General features: G+C 46.4%; 1 protein-coding gene across 4 annotated transcripts in view; it reads left to right on the top strand.

Annotated features, from left to right (window-relative positions):
• Positions 1-22,943, top strand: part of nav2a (neuron navigator 2a) — a 566,581-nt gene that overhangs the window by 410,866 nt on the left and 132,772 nt on the right. For all 4 annotated transcript variants that reach the window (XM_059652190.1, XM_059652189.1, XM_059652188.1 and 1 more), the window contains 2 exons: positions 13,318-13,456; positions 19,817-20,096. In XM_059652190.1, coding sequence (XP_059508173.1) covers positions 13,318-13,456; positions 19,817-20,096 — 419 coding nt within the window. The remainder of the gene's footprint in view (positions 1-13,317; positions 13,457-19,816; positions 20,097-22,943) is intronic.

Here is a 22,943-nt window from a genome sequence, read left to right as displayed (position 1 = left end):
TCCCCAATGGACTACAGTCGACATTCAGGTCTTCCCAATTTTCTCCAACCGTGACAATGTCTACATTCAGAACATTGAGACTCTTCAGAAGCGTTTCTCCCTGCGAGTCCTGAAACAGACACTCGCAGCCGTGCACCGGCATCTCCAGGCACTGCAATCAAGCCTACCCCAGCTCAGAGCCTCCCTCTCCCAGACCTGCAAAGGACCTCTCCTGTTTGTTATTCTTTGTAGGATCCACAACCTGAACTCACAATTCTACTCAGCTTTAGTGGACACCAAAAGCCGTAAGTACAGTAAACTTACTGGTGGCTGCCAGCCAAATCAGGATTCCCCCACCTCCCAAATCCCCAGCCGTACCCAGGACCTTGTCCACAATATACCCGCTGCCATCGGCCATGAGGCCACTGTCAGAGAACCCACAGATAACGTCACATCCGCCATCCGCTTCCGGGACAGCGCACGCCATCGCTGCTGAAGCCAACGCCTCCATTTCCGAGACCAACACCACCGACACTACCGTCACTGCTGCTGCCGCTGCCTATCCCACTCCACCCACCGCAGGCGCCTGTCCGCACATCACAGACGCGGACATGACTCCATCCACCGCTGACACCGACCCAACTCCATCCACCGCTGACACCGACCCAACTCCATCCACCGCTGACACTGACCCAACTCCATCCATCGCTGACACCGACCCAACTCCATCCACCGCTGACACCGACCCAACTCCATCCACCGCTGACACCGACCCAACTCCATCCATCGCTGACACCGACCCAACTCCATCCACCGCTGACACCGACCCAACTCCATCCACCGCTGACACCGACCCAACTCCATCCACCGCTGACACCGACCCAACTCCATCCACCGCTGACACCGACCCAACTCCACCCACCGCTGACACCGACCCAACTCCATCCACCGCTGACACCGACCCAACTCCATTCATCGCTGACACCGACCCAACTCCATCCATCGCTGACACCGCCCCAACTCCATCCACCGCTGACACCGCCCCAACTCCATCCACCGCTGACACCGACCCAACTCCATCCACCGCTGACAGCGACCCAACTGCATCCCACGCTGACACCGACCCAACTCCATCCACCGCTGACACTGACCCAACTCCATCCACCGCTGACACTGACCCAACTCCATCCACCGCTGACACCGACCCAACTCCATCCACCGCTGACACCGAACCAACTCCATCCACCGCTGACACTGACCCAACTCCATCCGCCGCTGACACCGACCCAACTCCACCCATCGCTGACACCGACCCAACTCCATCCACCGCTGACACCGAACCAACTCCATCCACCGCTGACACAGACCCAACTCCACCCACCGCTGACACCGACCCAACTCCATCCACCGCTGACACCGACCCAACTCCATCCACCGCTGACACCGCCCCAACTCCATCCACCGCTGACACCGACCCAACTCCATCCACCGCTGACACCGACCCAACTCCATCCACCGCTGACACCGACCCAAATCCACCCACCGCTGTCACCGACCCAACTCCATCCACCGCTGACACCGACCCAACTCCATCCACCGCTGACACCGACCCAACTCCATCCACCGCTGACACTGACCCAACTCCACCCACCGCTGACACCGACCCAACTCCATCCACCGCTGACACCGACCCAACTCCATCCACCGCTGACACTGACCCAACTCCACCCACCGCTGACGCCAACGGATCTCTGCTCCCCACTGATGCCAATGCAACCCCGCCCACAGCCGACACTGGTGCAACTCCACCCACCACCAGTGACGCAACCCCGCCCACAGCTGATGCTGACATCGCTCCGCCCACCACCTCCACAGCCAGCAGCTCCAGAGGAGACAGCAGCACCCAGCCCTGCATTGTCTCACCATCCCCCCCGACCTCCCCCTTACTGAGGGTGAAGGGCCAGTCCTCAGTAAAAGGCTCACCTTTGTCCCATTCCACCCACATGTCAATGAATACTGGTCACGCTTGGACATTGAGCAGTTTTTCCGCCGCCTCCGCCTCCGCGCTTACTTCTTTAACTGTGAGCCTAACCCTCCCTCTACTGACCCCTTCCCCCACCTCCAACGCACCCACTCCTACTGGACACCACGCCAAGGCCTCCTACCCTCCCTCAACCTCTTTATCTCCAACTGCTGTCGGGACACCAAACACCTCAACCTCTCTACCCCCCTCACCCAATCCAACCTCTCCCCTGCAGAACATGCAGCCCTCCGCTCCAATCCCAACCTCACCATCAAACCCACGGACAAGAGAGGTGCTTTTGTAGTATGGCACACTGACGTCTACATCGCTGAGGCCAGGGACTAACTCTCCGACGCCGCCTCCTACCGCCCCCTGGATCATGACCCCAACCCCGAGCTCCAAACCATCATTTCCCAAACCATCCACAACCTCATCACCTCAGGTGACCTCCCACACACAGCCTCAAACCTCAGATGTCTCTTTTTTCAAGGACCGCAGCTTTCCCCCCACAGTGGTCGAGATTGCCCTCGACCGTGTCTTCCGCATTTCCCGCAACTCATCCCTCACACTCCGTCCCCGCAATAACAACCAAAACAGAATCCCCCTCGTCCTCACATACCACTCGACCAACCTCCGGACACAATGCATCATCCTCCGACACTTCCGCCATCTACAATCCGACCCCACCACCCAAGACATTTTTCCATCCCCACCCCTGGCTGCTTTCTGGAGAGACCGCTCTCTCCGTGACTCCCTTGTTCGCTCCACACTGCCCTCCAATCCCACCACACCCGGCACCTTCCCCTGCAACTGCAGGAAATGCTACACTTGCCCCCACACCTCCTCCCTCACCCCCATCCTAGGCCCCAAGATGACATTCCACATTAAGCAGAGGTTCACCTGCACATCTGCCAATGTGGTATACTGCATCCGCTGTTCCCGTTGTGGCCTCCTCTACATTGGGGAAACCAAGTGGAGGCTTGGGGACCGCTTTGCAGAACACCTCCGCTCAGTTCGCAATAAACAGCTGCACCTCCCAGTCGCGAACCATTTCAGCTCCCCCTCGCATTCCTCAGATGTCATGTCCATCATGGGCCTCCTGCAGTGCCACAATGATGCCACCTGTAGGTTGCAGGAACAGCAACTCGTATTCCGCTTGGGAGCCCTGCAGCCCAATAGTATCAATGTAGAATTCACAAACTTCAAAATCTCCCCTCCCGCACCCCATCCCAAAACCAGCTCAGCTTGTCCCCACCTCCCTAACATGTTCTTCCTCTCACCTATCCCCTCCTCACACCTCAAGCCGCATTCCCCACCTACTAACCTCATTCTGCCTCCTTGACCTGTCCATCCTCCCTGGACTGACCTATTCCCTCCTTACCTCCCCACCTATACTCACCTTTACTGGCTCCATCCCCGCCTCTTTAACTTATCTGTCTCCTCTCCCTCTCTCCCTATTTATTTCAGACCCCGCTTGCCCTCCCCCATTTCTGCTGAAGGATCTCGGCCCGAAACGTCAGCTTTTGTGCTCCTAAGATGCTGCTTGGCCTGCTGTGTTCATCCAGCTCCTCACTTTGTTATCTCATATTCGTACTGTGTTTTGCTTTAAGGGTCTCACTGTCAATAAGCCAACTGAGACAAAATAACACAAAGGCTTCAGAAACGCAAAAATAAGTGTAGCAAAAACAGAGATAACAAAGTGTGGAGCTGGATGAACACAGCAGGCCAAGCAGCATCTTAGGAGCACAAAAAGCTGACGTTTCGGGCCTAGACCCTTCATCAGAAAAACATCAGCAAAAACAGAGTATGTGTCCTGTCACACCTGTGTGTCGCCAAGTAGGAACTGAGCTCCTACAACAAAGGAACAGTGGCAGGGTTGGGCTGGATAAGTGAACACCTGTAATGGAAATGAGAAAGCTCCAGGCTACGTGTGCGTGGATCTAGATGTGGTAAAATGCCCACATGAAAGTGCATTGAGTTTTACTTAAAGCACTTTTGTATTTATAACAAAATGTCAAATCTCCCTGAAGTAGCTCAGGGCAAACAATAAGTCACTTTTGCAGTTTCTTGGCTCGTGAAGCTTTGATTCAATGTTGACTGCTGTTTCCGTGAGCTTTTTAATTACTTTGCAAAAGGAAGGTTTTTCACGTACTGTTCCAGAGATGACTGCAGGCTTCTGGACTTGTATGTAAATCTGTCAGGGGTTGAGAATTAGGCAGCCCTTGTTCGTTTCTCACACAGTTGTTCAACTTTTGCCAACTCGTAGGAGGTTTGGAGCTGCCAGTGTTGGATGCGAGTGGGCAAGGTCAAAAATCAAGCGACACCAGGTTACAGTCCAACAGGTTTATTTGAAAACACTAGCTTTCAAGCTCTGTCCTTCCTCAGGTGTAGTGTGGAAAAGGAGTTACACTGACACCGAATTTATAAACTGAAAGGTAACAACCCTAAAAATGGCTCACAACTGCTTCCAGTTGAATCAGTCATCAGTTAGAATGGAGAGGCAAGTATATATTGATTAAAATGCAAATCCCAGAATTTCTTCCTTTAATTAAAACCTTTAACTATCTTCGAGCGATGACTTGAAATAAATTCTGAGATTGCAGTTTAATCAATAGAAACCTGTGTCTTTGTTCTAACTGATTAAAGATTCAATAGGAGGCAGTCAGCGAGTCATTTTTAGGGTTGATACTTTTCTGCTTATAAATTCTGTGTTGGTACACTTCCTTGTCCACGCACCACCTGAGGAAGGAGCAGAGCTTGGAAAGCTAGTGTTTTCAAATAAACCTGTTGGACTCTCACCTTGCGTCATGTGTTTTTTGACCCTGTTTTCAAGGGTGAGTGTAAAAATCCATTTTTGTTCACACAAGCCGTTGTTCCTGGAGGGAATTGCTAAACAGCGCCTGGTTTTGAGATAAAGAGAAATTCTGAAGGCAGCTACGTCCCATGACACTATAACCCACAAATCTCTTCAGTTTTTCACAAAAAGGGAGTAAAATGTCTGTGTTTTGGAATGGAAGCGAGACACTCATGCTGAGCCATGTTTGTTGGAAGGTGACAGGTTTGATCCACTTATCACCATTAGGTTAATGAGGGAAGTTGAGAGACAGGAGGCTTAGAGGAATGGGTGGTGCTGTCGCTCTGTGCATGTAAGGAGCATGGTTTCCTGTGTTGGCCCCCAAAATGGCAGGGATTTAATGGGCTCTCTTGGGGATAACAGGGTGGTATTTCTGCAGGGAGGAGTGGGAATTTGGGGATAATGTTGAGTGGGATGTGATGGTGTTAACCCCTTCCTTTCCCCACTTCCAGCAATGGAAATGGTGTTGGGCGTCCCCTCCTGCCTCCAAACCAGTTTTGCTGCTGTTTTATGGGAGAGTGCAAGCTCTTTATAATGTGATGAGACCTCTTCCTCCCCAAAGGCTGAATTGTGGTGAGTTCAGCAGAACTGCCTATGGCCCTGGAGGGATTGACCCACCCACTCCCCCCATGTCTCCCGCCCATGAGCCTGACCCTGACTTAACTTCATTTCAATCCTGTGATAATGGGAACTGCAGATGCTGGAAAATCCAAGATAACAAAATGTGAGGCTGGATGAACACAGCAGGCCCAGCAGCATCTCAGGAGCACAAAAGCTGACGTTTCGGGCGTAGACCCTTCATCAGAGAGGGGGATGGGGTGAGGGTTCTGGAATAAATAGGGAGAGAGGGGGAGGCGGACCGAAGATGGAGAGAAAAGAAGATAGGTGGAGAGGACAGTATAGGTGGGGAGGTGGGGAGGGGATAGGTCAGTCCAGGGAAGACGGATAGGTCAAGGAGGTGGGATGAGGTTAGTAGGTAGGAGATGGAAGTGCAGCTTGGGGTGGGAAGAAGGGATGGGTGAGAGGAAGAACAGGTTAGGGAGGCAGAGACAGGTTGGACTGGTTTTGGGATGCAGTGGGTGGAGGGGAAGAGCTGGGCTGGTTGTTTGGTGCAGTGGGGGGAGGGGACGAACTGGGCTGGTTTTGGGATGCGGTGGGGGAAGGGGAGATTTTGAAGCTGGTGAAGTCCACATTGATACCATTGGGCTGCAGGGTTCCCAAGTGGAATATGAGTTGCTGTTCCTGCAACCTTCGGGTGGCATCTTTGTGGCTCTGCAGGAGACCCATGATGGACATGTCATCTAAAGAATGGGAGGGGGAGTGGAAATGGAAATGGTTTGTGACTGGGAGGTGCAGTTGTTTATTGCGAACCGAGCGGAGGTGTTCTGCAAAGTGGTCCCCAAGCCTCCGCTTGGTTTCCCCAATGTAGAGGAAGCCACACTGGGTACAGTGGATGCAGTATACCACATTGGCAGATGTGCAGGTGAACATCTGCTTAATATGGAAAGTCATCTTGGGGCCTGGGATAGGGGTGAGGGAGGAGGTGTGCGGGCATTTGTAGCATTTCCTGCGGTTGCAGGGGAAGGTGCCGGGTGTGGTGGGATTGGAGGGCAGTGTGGAGCGAACAAGGGAGTGACGGAGAGAGCGGTCTCTCCGGAAAGCAGACAAGGGTGGGGATGGAAAAATGTCTTGGGTGGTGGGGTCGGATTGTAGATGGCGGAAGTGTCGGAGGATGATGCGTTGGATCCGGAGGTTGGTGGGGTGGTGTGTGAGAACGAGGGGGATCCTCTTTGGGCGGTTGTGGCGGGGGCGGGGTGTGAGGGATGTGTTGCGGGAAATGCGGGAGACGCGGTCAAGGGCATTCTCGACCACTGTGGGGGGAAAGTTGCGGTGATGCCACCCGAAGGTTGCAGGAACAGCAACTCATATTCCGCTTGGGAACCCTGCAGCCCAATGGTATCAATGTGGACTTCACCAGCTTCAAAATCTCCACTTCCCCCAACGCATCCCAAAACCAGCCCAGTTTGTCCCCTCCCCCCACTGCACCACACAACCAGCCCAGCTCTTCCCCTCCACCCACTTCATCCCAAAACCAGTCCAACCTGTCTCTGCCTCCCTAACCTGTTCTTTCTCTCACCCATCCCTTCCTCCCACCCCAAGCCGCACCTCCATCACCTACCTACTAACCTCATCCCACCTCCTTGACCTGTCCGTCTTCCCTGGACTGACCTATCCCCTCCCTACCTCCCCACCTATACTCTCCTCTCCACCTATCTTCTTTTCTCTCCATCTTCAGTCTGCCTCCCCCTCTCTCCCTATTTATTCCAGAAATCTCACCCCATCCCCCTCTCTGATGAAGGATCTAGGCCCGAAACATCAGCTTTTGTGCTCCTGAGATGCTGCTTGGCCTGCTGTGTTCATCCAGCCTCACATTTTATTACCTTCATTTCATTCCTTCCTCCTTAGCGGCCAATCCTACCCGGCTACAGTCCCGCAGCAGCTGGGACTGAAGAGCTAATGGCACTCTGATTGATTGGCAGCTCTTGGAGGCCAAGCCATACCTGTTAAAGGGCAAAGCTTTGATCCTCAAAGGAGCAGAAGCACCTGAAATTGGGCAGTTAATTAAGTGAAGAACGGAAGATGCAATTGTGTCTTCCCAAATCCTGGCGCTGGCAGGGTCAGTGGACAGGTGTCTCTTGCACCCTGTAAAATTGAGATCAATCCTGATTGGAGTGTCACTGATAAATGACGGTGTGATCCAAGAACTAGAATACCGCTGAATAAGATGCTGCCATATTCCGGGAGTTATCAGGACCTACAATTGTAGGGAGAGGAGAGAGGAGGATGAAACTACCCAGATCCCATCTTCAGGTGGCTAATTGCACAGAGCTCATCCATGGTGTAACATAGTCGGGGGCTCACCAAACCATCCAGGCTTTCCTGTCCAGCTTAGCCTGTGAACAGCTACTGAGTGGAGGTGACTGTAACTCACTTCATGATAGCACAGCCACAAATGGGCTGAATGTCAACATCTTGTACTGTACCATTGGCTCTTAGCTGCAAAGCTACAGGGAGAATCTTACCTTTCCTCCCTCTGCCTTTGTCTCTCACAGGCAGCGATTGAGGGTGACATTCCCCTACTCCCAGAGCTGTGAGTCTTAAGGTAATGAAATAGCCCAGTGCTGGACCCTCACACCTTGGTGCAGGCAATGTTGCTGAAAGGCGCAGATAGGAATCCAAGGCTTTTGTATTTTGTTACTTACCGATTGCTGATGGAGCAGGCACAGCAAAGACGAAGGAGCAGAGACAGCCTTCAGGACTCAATGTTGACTTTAACAATCTCAGAGAATGATCACCTCATTTCTTGTTTATTACCTCTCCCCCAACAACTCCAGGTCCTGTCATGAAATGTTGCCTTCAGTCCAGCCAACCCATTTTCACCCATGCATAAACCCCATTCTGTCCCAACTAGTTTCTTCCTTTAGAGATGTAGGCTCCAAAAGTCAGCTTTCCTGCTCCCCTGATGCTGCTTGGCCTGCTGTGTTCATCCAGCTCTACACCTTGTTATCTCAGGGTCCTCCTTTTGTCTCTCTCCCCTGTTTCTCTCTCCACACTCTGTTGCTACTTTTCCCCTCCCCCATCTATCTGTCATCAGCATAAATACCATGTTTTCCTCTCTGTTTCTTGTTCTGAAGAAGTGTCACTGGACTCAAAACGTTAACACTGCTTTCTCTCCGCAGATGCTGCCAGACCTGCTGAGTTTTTTCAGCAATTTCTGTTTTTGTTTGCAGCAGAAGACTAGTTTTCAAGTGGACATTACTTTCTTCTTTGATGACCAAGCTCAATACTATCTCTACCCCACAACAGCTGGGATCCTAGCTGACAATTGGCAGCCCAACTGCTGTTTTCTGTCTCTCTTTGGGCTTCATCTCCCTACGCACCCCCCGCCCACCCCTTTTCTAGCTTACATACCAACTTTTTCCTAGTTACAGTCAGTTCTGAAGAAGTCTCACTAGGAATGAAACATTCGTTTTGCTTTCTCTCCACAGATGCTGAGTATTTCTAGCACTTTCTGATTTTGTTTTCGATTTTCAGCATCACCAGTTCTTTGTATTTTTGCTTATTGGGATCCCATGCTCTTTGAAGGAAACTAAGGATATTCTGAAAGACAAATTGCTTTAGTTAAGGGTTAAAAGCACTTAATTCTTGCAGGTTCAAAATTTCTTTACATATAACTCCTTTTAAGGTTGTTGCTTTCAAATTTATCACACCATAAAAATGAAATCTCTTGAGGAAGTGTGGTATGGTTCTCATGATAATATTTCAAAGGCATTGTAGCTCCATTAGCTCAGCACTTTCATTTCTGGGCAGTGAGGTTGTACTTTTTTGAAGATTGGCTCTTGACTGCCAGTTCAGTACTAAGAACCTTCGAGCAGCCAGTGTAATCTCTGTAAAGTGTAACCAATATGTCAGAGTCCTTCTTTGGAATTATAACTTGAAAGAGGTCGGAGAAAATGTCTGAAGCTGTTTTACAACTGTAAGTAAACCTTTCATACCAATGTCCGCTGTGCATGACTTTTCACTGTTTGTTCAAAAAAGAAGGGATCAATCATTCACACTGTGTGAAGGTGACCCTTTTGTGAGTTTGTGTTACTAGGTTTAAGTTGTACACGCACAGTAAGTTGGTGAACAACTTGATTTTAAGGCTTTAAGCAAAAGTGAAGCTACTACGTATGCTGGGAATCTGAAATACAAACATAAAACAATGGAAACATTTAACAGTCACCTCGTACCTGTGGGATGAGAGACAGTTATTCATTGACAACTATATATGTTAATCTGCTTCTCTCTCCACTGACACTGACTGAGCTGCTGAGTACTTGTGGCATTTTCTGTTTTGTCACAACAGTAATAATGCTGCTTGGCCTGCTGTGTTCATCCAGCTCCACACTTTGTTATATCAGTGATAAAATATGGATTCATCAATTTTCAAATGCTACCACCTGATTTTAATGCCTGAGACCTTTCATGTACTAAGATGGTTTTGAAAGGACAGACAATGGCCAAAACAATCACCAGGTCACAGATTAAGGGAAACCTAATTGGAATAAATCAATTATTTGAACTGGAATTACCGTTTTATTTAAAGGTACCTGTGAGTTATGTCAGGCATCAAGAAATCTGATTGAATTAACATGAGTGTGAGAAGGTGCACCTATAGAACATGAAGGGGTTACCTGGAAATATCCAGCTTGGAAAGGCAATGGAGCCAGACTCTGTAATACACAAACAAACTATTTTTCTACAGTTTTTTGGCACAGTAGCAAACCAAGAAAAAGAAACATTGAAGAGGAACGGTGAGGAATGATAGATTGTCTCCTTGCCTGTTTCTTAAAGTGCCTTGCAACAGTGCCAAATGAAAAAGCACGTTGGAGAAACAGCCATTCATCTAGAACTCAAAGATATCTACAGATTTTGTTGTTGCTGAGTATATCAGCCAACCATTAACAAATGTGGTCTCAGATTAAAGTAGAGCATTCAAGGTCTTTTAAACTACATAGTTTTCATTCCCCTGTATGTCCAAGACACATTTTCCTATTTAAGGTTTCTACCTGTGTTTAGGTGTGTGCTTGATGTTGCAATTTTATTATTTTGCTTGGCGTCAGTAGGCAATCAACATCATCTTACTTTCACTCTAGAAAGCCACGATGATTCCTTCATTTGGATCTAGTGAACTATGTTTTGATGGAGTTATGATATACCGATGTGATAGGGGGTCGGCTTAGCTCAGTTGATTGGACAGCTAGTTTGTGATGCAGAATTCCACATTGGCTGAGGTTACCATGAAGGATTCTCCTTCTCAACCCCTTCCCTCACCTGAGACATAGTGACCGTTAGGTTAAGCCACCATCCGTTGTCGCTGTCTACCTATGGCCTGGTAGGGTGGTGACATTACCTCAAGTTAGGTGCTGCATAGAATCTAAAATATTTGCTACATGTGATCAAGGGGAGCTTATTGCCCCTCTTCACCTGGTTGTAACAGTTTTTATTGCATATTTCTAGCATCTGCCCTAAAGCATTTCACTTTCGCTGAATTCCATTTTGAGGCAGCAAGGCTTCATCATAAAATGAAATGTTGTTCCATAAGCTGGAAAATTGAGCTTTAATGAATCAATACGGGTGACCTGGCTTGCCAGCTATAATTGAGCATATTCCTGGAAAGTTAATCACCTGAATCTTTAGTTGTTGACACCTCCCTGTCCACCTCACAATGCTCTGCGTTTATCTACCAGTTGGAAAATGAAAAGAATCTTGGATCCTTTGATTGGATGATTATCAACAAATCAAGATGTCCATCTCCATTATCTCGTAGAGCAAGAAAAAGACACTATTCCAAAGCGAAGAATTAGATTCACAACTATCCCTGTATATGAAAATTTTCTTCCAGCATTTGTCCCAGAAAAGTCCTGGAGAATAATCTTCAATTTTTAGAGACATTAGGACAATTCCAACGAGTTGGTAACCCTGTCAAGATCAGAGATGCATTACTTTATTCCCACCCGTTCTTTTCTCTGATTTTTCACTTGCTTAAAAACTTTTCATCTCCGTCATTATTTCTTACCCTTCCTTGTGTTTATCTCAAAGTTGGCTGCTGATTTGAGATGTAGACTATTGCACAGAACTGAACCATTGGAACTGGAACACAGACAGTTTTGAACTCCTGTCAGCAGTATCTTTGTGTATAAATATGTATTCAAAGTGCAGCCCCACTTTCAAAATCCTTGACTAGATTTTAGGTCAAAAGTTGAAACATGTATAGCTGCTTATTACAATAGGTAATCATTATATTTGTTCAGTCATTCCAAAATAATATGCACAGCTGGTGTATGCATTAGTTTAAAGGGTGGTATGAAATTACTGCTTTTTTTTAGTTACCCAAAGCCAAGTGGGTGGACCCCTGATTGTTATCAACTGATTCTGCTGATACGTGACTTCCTGGACCTCTAAGGTCATGGGTTTTGAGGAGGTGACTGCAGGTGCATAACTGGGCACAAAATGCAGAGCAGCTGATATTCACTTGTATCTGTGTGGTAAATGAAGATTTCCTGTTTTAAAACCACAGCTTCTGGAAATGTACCCAGAGTATATCAGTGGACATCAACATCCAACAGCATGGTGGCCGGATTATTTTATAAATGCGTGCTCTTTTTCGGATACTTAACTAAAGTTTGTTGAGATTTTCTGACATTTTCAGCCATCTGTTGTTCTAATTTACCCGGTGCCAATGCCGATGATGCCCCTGGAGGCAGAGGTTAAGGATTTGAATTGACCCACTACACCTTGGTCAATACTTCCTGCTTGGGTCATGCTATCAATAACTTCAGTGGGAGCCTTGATCAAGATTTAGATCATTCTTCAATCCGGGAAATAGCATTTGCCACTGATTCTTTTTGATGGTCCTGATGGCATAATTCTAAACACAGGTAGACCAGTTATAATATTTGGCAGAGACGGCTGTTTGGAAACCCTCTCTCCAATGGCTTCTCATCCCATTCTTGTCCACTTGAGCTCCTTGTTCAGTGAAGTGTCTGCTGGCTGTTCAGTAACAACATGGCTGAACTACTACACCAGCTCCACTTCCCCACAGTATCCCACATCTCTCAATTCCTAGACGGTTCAAAAAGATAGCAACCTCAACTTTGAAAAAGTCTTTGACTGAGCATCCACAGTTCTCGACTGTCTGAGAATTCCAAAGATTCAGAGCCATCTGCGTGAAGAAATACCCTCTCATTTCACTCCCAAATGGCTAACCCTCTTTTCCTCAGACATTGCAGAGGAAACAGTTTCCTGACATCTACCGTGTTAAGCCCTGTTAAGAACATTACATGTTTCAGTGCGATCACCTCTGATCCTCCAGAGCAGAAATTTAACTACCTGCTGCCACCCTATGGCTCTGAATATTGATGCAACAATGCCCTGGGCCATTGAGCAGTAGTTCTTAAAATATGAGTCTTAAATAAAAAACCAACAACTACCTTGTGCCCAAACGATCATTAAAGAACTACATACTTTACATGTCCAGAGCTGCAAAAGTTTGCCAGAATGCACAGACATTGCACAAAGCAGTTTTCTGTCATTTGTCCGACATGGGCCAGAGCCCCTTCCTTGGAATAAGTTAACTCCAGAAAACAAAAAATATGTCATAAGGTGAGAAGTATTTAAATATGGTTTACTTGTGTCTCAAAATTTGCTGATGACTGAGAGCTGTACAAGTTCATTTTTCTGGCTTATCATGTCCTTTGTTTGCTTCATGTCCACACAGCTCTCTGAGCCACCCACCATGGGCAGCACACTGCTTGTAAAATGAGCAGGGAAGATTGGCAGGGTCGTGTCTGTTTTGTTTGAAGCTGTTTACAGAATATGCAGCTCTAATTGGCGTATGTTTGTTTTTGCTCTTCAGCTGGGATGACAGCAGTTCCGTCAGCAGTGGGATTAGCGACACAATAGACAACCTCAGCACCGACGACATTAACACAAGTTCTTCCATCAGCTCGTATGCCAACACACCAGCCACCTCTCGCAAAAACCCCGACAGCCAGGTAAGACTCATCTGCGCAATCTAACCCTGTGGACCTCAGGGCTCATCTCATACATACCATAAGACCAGGAGAAATAGGAACAGGAATAAGCCATTCATACCCCCAAGCATGGTCACTGTTTTAATAGGATCATGGCTGATCTGACATTCTTCAAATCCCTTGGTAGCCCGACTGGCCACAAATCTATCTATCTCAGTCTTAAATATACACAAGGATTCTACCCCCACAGCTCTCTGTGTAAAGAGTTTCAAAGACTCCCAACCCTCTGAGAGAAGAAGTTCCTTCTCGCGCCAATCTTAATTGGCACCGCTCTATGTTGAAACTATTCCCTCTGGTCGTAGACATTCCCATGAGAGGAAACATCCTTTCAGCATTTACCCTGTCAAACCCCTAAAGAGTCCAATATGTTTCAATGAAATCATGTCTCATTCTTCTCAACTCCAGTGAGGAAGCACCCAACCTGACTAACTTTTGGTCACAAGAATCTCTCCACATGAGGGATCATCCCAGTGACCCTTCTCTGAGCTGCCATTTTTGGTTTTGTTCAGTGAATGTACAGGCTGTGGTAGTTCAGGAAGGGCTTGTCACCTCACCTCACCCCACATTTACAGGCTGGTCACATCCAGACTGTACTGAAACAATTGTCTCTGTATTGGAGAGAGAGAACGATCACTCCTTACCATTCAGTAAACTGGTGCTCCAGTTGGGTAACTGACGTTCCCTTTATGCATTTCACACATTGTTGTTTCAGCAAAGTACTCCTCTTGTTTGCAATGTGATGCCATTGTGAGGATAGCTGGTTGCTGTATCTTTTTGTTAATTTATTCAGGGTATGTGGGTGTCACTGGCGAGGCCAGTATTAATTGCCCATCGTTAATTGCCCAGAAGGTAATTAAGTGTCAGTCACATTGCTGTGGGTCTGGAGTCATGTGTAGGCCAGACCAGGAAACATTGGCAGATACCCTTCCCGAAAGGACATAATTGAACCAGATGGGTTTTCCTGACAGTTGGCAATGACTGTCTTAATTCTAGACTTTTTAATTGGTTTACATTCCACCTTCTGCCTTGGCAGGATTTGAACACAAGTCCCCAGGACATTCTCTGTATTTCTGGGCTAATGATCTAGTGATAATGCCACCTGGCCATCAGCTCCCCAGGAGCGTTGAGAATGTGAACTCAGGATGTTCAACTGTGGTGGAAACACATTATCAGATCACCCATTTCTGTTTTTATCCAGCATTTGTACACGTTGCAGCAGAAGTGTAGTACCTCTTCTCCTATTTCACCTTCACACTACCAATCCATTTCTGTACAAGAAACACAGTGGCCTGTCACAATTGCTTGGCAGCTACTGTACTAACTCACTTCAAGGGTAATTCACGATTGTCCTGCTCTGAATAGGTTGGTTTCATGTCTGAATCAATCTGGTTGATTCGTGAAGCTGGCAGGTTCAACCTCATGAATTATCCCAAATGGGATGTGAGACTGTGACCACAAGAAGCCTGTTCGTTGATACCTGGGCTTGTGCTGTCTCTGGAGTTCACTCACATTCACGCAGTCACAGAACTGTTACAGCACATAAGGAGACCATTTGGCACATCCTTTCCCTCCCTGGTTCTATAACCTAGTGTCAACCGCCTGTTTATTTCCCATATCCTGGCACACCATTTCTAACCAAGTAATTGTCCAATTCCCTCTTGAATGCCTCAATTGAACTTCCCCAACCACATTTCCAGGCAGTGCATTTCAGATCCTAACCATTCACTGAGTGATAAAGTTCTCTGTCACATTGTCCTGGCTTTGTCTGCACATCACTTTAAATCAATACTATTTCATTCTGTTAATTAACAAGCAGAAACTCTTTGTCCCTAACTACTCTATCCAGCCCGCTCATGATTTTGAAAACCTCATATCAAATCTCCTCTTAGCCTTCTTCTCTCCAAGGAGGTCAGTCCCAACTTCTTCAAACTTTCCTCAGAACTGAAGTTTTTCAATCCTGGAATCAATCTTGCAAATCATATTTCATGTTTCTGAACATATGTCATTGTTTGTATTATATGTCTGTTTCATGGAATTCGGTGAACCAATGTTTTTAAAGACAGCACCAAAACACCACTATGTGCAGGCTCATTGGCCAGAACATATGCAGAAATTTCACTGTATGTGAGGACACTGTAGGGATGCTGCCTTAAGTTTCAGAAGCAAATTCAAGTCAAGTCTTGAGAGATAGGCAAGTCCACACCCATTACCAGTACAATAATGTTTCTCCTTACAATTATACACGTGGTAGGATTCTACAAATTGTACACTGTTGGAGAGCCTAATTATGTATTTCAACCATGTCAAAGTTTTGTTTACAGTTTTTTGCTTGGCATCTCAGGTACACACTTGCAAGAAAGGATGGAGACCCTGGACAAGGTGGCATGAACGTTGTTTAGGGGGAAATGGTCACTATGAGTGTTCAGCAGATAAGACTTCTGTGAAGAATTACTAATTTTGGACATTTAATGAAACACGCATGAAGCAATTTATTGGTGCAGTCAATTAAAAACCAGCTTGTAACTAATGAACTGCAAATCTAAAGCAGAACAGGGTGACCAGATCTCTCTGGTCTGGCAACTTCTGTGATCCAGGACCACACTTCAATTCTCGCTCTCCCTGTCACGGCATCTAACAGCTCTGCATGATCCTTATTCAGAGCACACTTTGTTACACTTTGCCCGTTTCGGATACAATAAATTCTGTTTTGGCTTTGAATTGAAAAATCATTTGTACAATAGGCATGCAATTGATCCAAGTCAAGGTCGGATCTTTATTGAGTTGTGGAATAACGTGTTCGAGCTTTGGATATACATGGTATTATCAGCGGCTTAAAGGGTCTCTTCAGGATTTAAGTAACTGACTTTGCAGTAGAATCGGTAGCTTGCATTTAATTTACGATTGTTTTGACTCTGATGCATGTCCTGCTATGGTCCAGTATATTCTCTGGTGCAGCAAAACCTCCTGAAGCTACTTGCTTAGGGAGCTATAGCCAGTACTATGCTTCAAAACCAGTCAATTTCGTAGAGTCATGGAGATCCACATCACAGAAAAATCCTATTTTCCAGCACTTGGCCCATAACCTTGTGTGCCTTTGCCTTTGCAAGCGAATATCTAAATACAAAATACTTTCAAACATCTTGCTTTTAATTTGTTGGACTTTTTGAGTTGTTATAGGAGGTAGTGTAAGTATTTCTAGCATTTGATAATGTACTGAGCTTTCATCACTGCATTATATATCTCTCATGTTGCAGTTCTATCAAATTTGCTTGTAGGAAGCAGGAACAGTGTCACCCATGATGATGTAGAAACAACAGAAAGCCCCCGTTCTGGTCCATTATGTGCTTGAAATTTGGAAACAGGATTTTATGGAGAAAGTCAGGTCTGGCAGCACCTGAGGACGGAGAGACAGAGTTCATTGAACAAGATTCATACCACGCTCAATATGTTAACTCTGTTTTTCTCTCTACATATGCTGCCAGACCTGCTGAGTTTCTCCAGCACTTTCTGTTTTTATTACAGGGAACACAGCACCGCTGTATTTTGATGTTGTTTTGAGTTATAGAAACTTTAGTTTGGAGCATAAATTTGCTCCCTATTAAAAGAATGAATTGCATGATGAGCTGAAAATGGGATTCAATCTGGATAAATGTGAGGTGATGCGCTTGGGCAGGACAAAGACGGCAAGGGAATAGGCAATGAATGGTAGCACCCTGCAAAGATCAGAGGGACCTTGGTGTACATGCACACCAGTCCCCTAAGGTAGCTGGACAAGTGGATAAAGTGGTGATGAAGATTTAGGCGATCCTTGGCTTTGTCAGTCAAAGTATCGAGTTTAATAACGGGGAGGTGATGCTGGAACTGTATCAGGAGTTGATTGTGCCACAGCTAGAGTATTGTGTGCAGTTCTGAAATTTGCTTTACAGAAGAAAACTGTTAGCACCAGAAAGGATTTTGCATGGGCTAGAGAGTTTCAGTTATAAAGAGAGTAGACAGACTGGGATTGTTTTCTTGGAACAGAGGAGATGGAGGGTGATATGATTGAGATGTATAAATGATGAAGGGAATAGATATTATAGAAGGAAGAAACAGGAAAATACCTTTCCTTTTGGTGGAGAGATGAATGACCAGGGGGCACACATTTAAGGTAAGGGGCAGGAGGTTTAGAGGTGGGGTAAGGAAACGTCTTTTCACCCAGAGGATGGTGAGAATCTGGAACTCACTGCCTGTAAGGGTGGTAGAAGCAGAATAACATTTCAGAGTAATTTAGATGTGACCTTGCAGTGCCAAGGCTTACAAGGCTAAGGGCCAAGTGCTCGGAAAATGGGATTAGAATAGTTAGGTAACAAAGTGTGAAGCTGGATGAGCACAGCAGGCCAAGCAGCATCTTAGGAGCACAAAAGCTGATGTTTCGGGCCTAGACCCTTCATCAGAGAGCTCTCTGATGAAGAGTCTAGGCCCGAAACATCAGCTTTTGTGCTCCTGAGATGCTGCTTGGCCTGCTGTGCTCATCCAGCTTCACACTTTGTTATCTCGGATTCTCCAGCATCTGCAGTTCCCATTATCACTGATTAGAATAGTTAGGTAGTTGTTTTTGACTGGTGCAGATACAGTGGGCTGAAGGGCCATTTTCTGTGCCGTGGACCTCTATGACTCAATGACTGCTTTAAAAACTTATACCGTTTTGCCAAATTCCTGAACTGCTCTTTGAAATAGTCCATATCTGCTTCTATCCCATTTAACACGTGCAGGATTCCTTGGTATGTCTGTTGCCAATTACAGTCTGTGCCTCTCAATTTAATCATTTAGTTAAAATGTTATAATATTCTGTTTTAGCACGAAGTTTCCTCTTTGCTGTTAATTATTTATTCACTTGTGGGACATGGACTAGCATTCATTGATTTCTATTATTGGATAATTTATTGTGTTAGCAGAATAAAAATTACTTTGCATAAACTATGAAGAACCTTTCCCACAATTTAAATCTGCTCAAATGCTTGATGGCAAGATATGTGACATGCAGTAGTGACTCAGTGAAAATTACTATTAATGTACAATGAAGAAGCTATTTCAGGAACATACTGTTGGATAGTCCACAATGCATTTTTACTAATTAGCTCTGAAAATTGAATACTTTCACACTTAATGGAAAGTAATGATTGTTTTGAAAGATGAATAAGGTGGATTAGCAACCACAGATATTGTTATGTATAGCACACAAATGGATACAAAGTTTCTAAAGTAAAGAACTTGAGGATTACTGAAGAAAGACACATTTTTGTTAAAGATTTTTGGCTTGTATTCATCAAATAATTCACAAGAAATACCAAAGAGAAGTGAAAAAGGCATTTATCCCATTTGAGAAGAGGTGTATAAGACTCAAAATGTTAACTCTTTCTTTCTCCACAGATGCTGCCAGACCTGCTGAGTTTCTCCAGCTGTTTCTGTGTTTGTTTCAGATTTCCAGCATGTGCAACATTTTGTTTTCACACAAAAAGTGATGAGTTTGTAAAAAGAACAAAACTGTGAAACTGCATTATGTTATATTTTCAACATAGTAAAAACCCCAAATCTCTCTGACCCGTTACTCCAATAAGAGGGTTTGGGCTCAGTTTCAGAGAAAGCTGTTTTCAGATGTGCTGAAAACATTGACCTGCAATTTTTCCTTCAACAAAACTTTCTGATGATTATGCCAAAACTTGGAAGATTGAGGGTCCAATAAAATTTGCACTGAACAAAACATTTTGCAAATTGCTAAATGGAGAAGTTAGTCACAGATGCAATTTCACGCGCCTCTTATGGTGTGGATTTGTTTGTGTCCAGAAGTTCGATCTTCAAGTTGGGAAATTTTTATCTTTTGAATGTCTTACCTGTTTGTTGTCCCTTCAATTGAGCTAACAGGCAGTATATTAATAAATTCTGGTACATATTCCACATATACCAAGTAAGTGGGAGATCTGCAGTTTCACCTCATGAAGAGAGTGCAGGGCAGACTTCAGCACAGACGTGCTTTTCCAAAGCTGTGTAAGCCAGGAAAGACAAGTCCAGCTCAAGAAAGACAGAAACTAACTACAAATCGTACATTTCACCGTTCCTGATTCCATGTCCAGTTTTCATGCAGATGAGAATTCTGTACCACTTTTCATTGTCGTAGATTGATTGATGGTGCAAAACAGATAAACATTTTTATAAAGATAGAAAACCATCGGCAGCGCCAGCTTTCGTTTTAACCTAGCTAGCCTGTATTGCCCACACTTGTAACGAAAAGTAAGAGGAGCATTTTATTTGAAAGTAATGGGCTGTTTGTTTGTTGAGCCACAGACTGACGCTGAGAAACATTCGGAAAGGAACTTCACTTGGTCTTCTGAAGAAATGAAGAGATCAGACGGTGGATCCGACAGCGGAATAAAGATGGAGTCCAGCTCAAAATGGAGGCGGAACCTGTCAGATGTTTCTGATGAGTCAGAGAAAGGTGGCTCAAACAAGAAGACCGCAGTCATTTCCCAGACAGGATCCTGGCGTCGGGGGATGACAGCACAAGTTGGCATCACCACACCAAGGGCTAAAACATCTGCCAACACCCTTAAAGCGCATGGAACTGGTGAGGAAAGTTAATCATTTGGTTTCCAGCTGGGTTTGCTGCCTCTTTCACCACAGGTGGGGGCCACAGTTTCGAAAGGTTTAGGCTGCAGTGATTGAGCATATTTCTGCATATTTTACATAGCTAGGTATAATCATTTTCCGTGATTATGATCCTTAAAATTTTTGAAATATTTTGCAGTCTTCTTTCTTGTCTCAATCCCAACTTGTTCGCGTTTTGAGCCCACTCCATTTTTGAGCGTCGTTCCCTGACACAGATAATTTCAGTATTGCTGTGCCTTTGAAATTGAAGCAGCCAGTCTTCAAATTTGTGTTAAACTAAGCATAGACGGTCGATTTGAGTCAATTGTTGCTCACTGCTGTGCACCCCGTCTTGCTGAGCATCTCACTGCCCTGTACCCATCCCCTGAATGATCTGTCCCACTTGCTGAGAATCTCACTGCCCTGTACCTATCCCCTGAATGATCTGTCCCTCTTGCCGAGCATCTCACTGCCTTGTACCTATCCCCTGAATGATCTGTCCCCCTTGCTGAGCATCTCACTGCCCTGTACCCATCCCCTGAATGATCTGTCCCTCTTGCTGAGAATCTCACTGCCCTGTACCTATCCCCTGAATGATCTGTCCCTCTTGCTGAGCATCTCACTGCCCTGTACCTAAACCCTGAATGATCTGTCCCTCTTGCTGAGAATCTCACTGCCTTGTACCTATCCCCTGAATGATCTGTCCCTCTTGCCGAGCATCTCACTGCCTTGTACCTATCCCCTGAATGATCTGTCCCTCTTGCCGAGCATCTCACTGCCCTGTACCCATCCCCTGAATGATCTGTCCCTCTTGCTGAGCATCTCACTGCCCTGTACCCATCCCCTGAATGATCTGTCCCTCTTGCTGAGCATCTCACTGCCCTGTACCTAAACCCTGAATGATCAGTCCCTTGTGCTGAGCATCTCACTGCCCTGTACCTAACCCCTGAATGATCTGTCCCTCGTGTTGAACATCTCACTGCCCTGCACCCATCCCCTGAATGATCAGTCCCTCTTGCTGAGCATCTCACTGCCCTGTACCTAACCCCTGAATGATCTGTCCCTCATGCTGAACATCTCACTGCCCTGTACCTATCCCCTGAAGGATCTGTCCCTCTTGCTGAGCATCTCACTGCCCTGCACCCATCCCCTGAATGATCAGTCCCTCTTGCTGAGCATCTCACTGCCCTGCACCCATCCCCTGAATGATCTGTCCCTTGTGCTGAGCATCTCACTGCCCTGCACCCATCCCCTGAATGATCTGTCCCTCTTGCTGAGCATCTCACTGCCCTGTACCCATCCCCTGAATGATCTGTCCCTCTTGCTGAGCATCTCACTGCCCTGTACCTAAACCCTGAATGATCAGTCCCTTGTGCTGAGCATCTCACTGCCCTGTACCTAACCCCTGAATGATCTGTCCCTCGTGTTGAACATCTCACTGCCCTGCACCCATCCCCTGAATGATCAGTCCCTCTTGCTGAGCATCTCACTGCCCTGTACCTAACCCCTGAATGATCTGTCCCTCATGCTGAACATCTCACTGCCCTGTACCTATCCCCTGAAGGATCTGTCCCTCTTGCTGAGCATCTCACTGCCCTGCACCCATCCCCTGAATGATCAGTCCCTCTTGCTGAGCATCTCACTGCCCTGCACCCATCCCCTGAATGATCTGTCCCTTGTGCTGAGCATCTCACTGCCCTGCACCCATCCCCTGAATCATCAGTCCCTCTTGACCATCACACCAGGGGCTGCCCTGCTGTCGGAGTGAAGCAGCAGGCCGGGCTGTGTGCTGGTAGGCTGGGGCACTCAGGCACAGACCAGTGTGTCGAAGGACAGGGCAGTGAGTGAGCGGCAAGTGCATGACAATGGCACCAGTGGCACCAACATGCCGCGTGAGCAGATTGACAGGAGGCTCAGTGCTTCGTCCCAGAGGAATTTGCAAGTGATCTCCTTCTGTCCACATCCAGAAGGCTTTCAGAGATTGCTGCTCACCCCAGTTGCATGTTGCAGGGAAGTGACAATATTGTCTCGGAAATGGAGGTTTACTTAGATCACCTTGAAACATTCTCATTCCAGGCTGCTTTTCAGAGGCCCCACAGTCTGACTCTGAATTTTATACGTTCTCAAAAATTGCACTCCATGATTTAATTAGAAATGCATCAGAGCAAGTGACCATCTGAGGATTGGATGGGAAAGAGAAGAAAGATAAAGTTGTCATTGTCCTACCAGACCACGGGGCTGCTGCCTCATTACAGAGGGAGAGGGAGGGAGACAGAGAGAGAGAGAGAGAGAGAGAGAGGATTGGTGGTGATTTAACCTAAGGGTCATTGTGCCTCAGGAGTGAACATAGAACATAGAACATAGAAAAGTACAGCACAGTACAGGCCCTTCGGCCCATGATGTTGAGCCATGGAATAATCCTAATCCAAAAATAAAATAACCTAACCTACATTCCCCTCAATTCACTGCTGTCCATGTGCATGTCCAGCAGTCGCTTAAATGTCACTAAATGTGAGTGGTTGAGAAGGAGAGTCATTCATGGTAACCTGGGAACGAAACTGCACTGTTGGTGTCATTGTGTATCACAAACCAGCTGTTCATCCAACTGAGCTTCAATCTGTGCCACACATGCAAAGAAACAACGCTTCAAAGAGTGAACTCAAGTACTAGTTCTCCTGTAACTCTTGCTGCCTGACCCTTAGCTGCCATCTTACAGGTTCTCATTGTTGACATGTTCTTGGAGCTGGAGCACACAATCCTAGAAACTTGGCTGATTCAGCAGGCTGCACCTTAGCGACTCTCTGCTTGGTTCAGATCTGTTTCTCTG

This window comes from Stegostoma tigrinum, chromosome 17 (genome assembly GCF_030684315.1).
Source record: "Stegostoma tigrinum isolate sSteTig4 chromosome 17, sSteTig4.hap1, whole genome shotgun sequence".
Lineage (NCBI taxonomy): Eukaryota > Metazoa > Chordata > Chondrichthyes > Orectolobiformes > Stegostomatidae > Stegostoma > Stegostoma tigrinum.
Note: the sequence above shows the minus strand (reverse complement) of the source record. Positions and strands in the feature narration are given on the sequence as shown.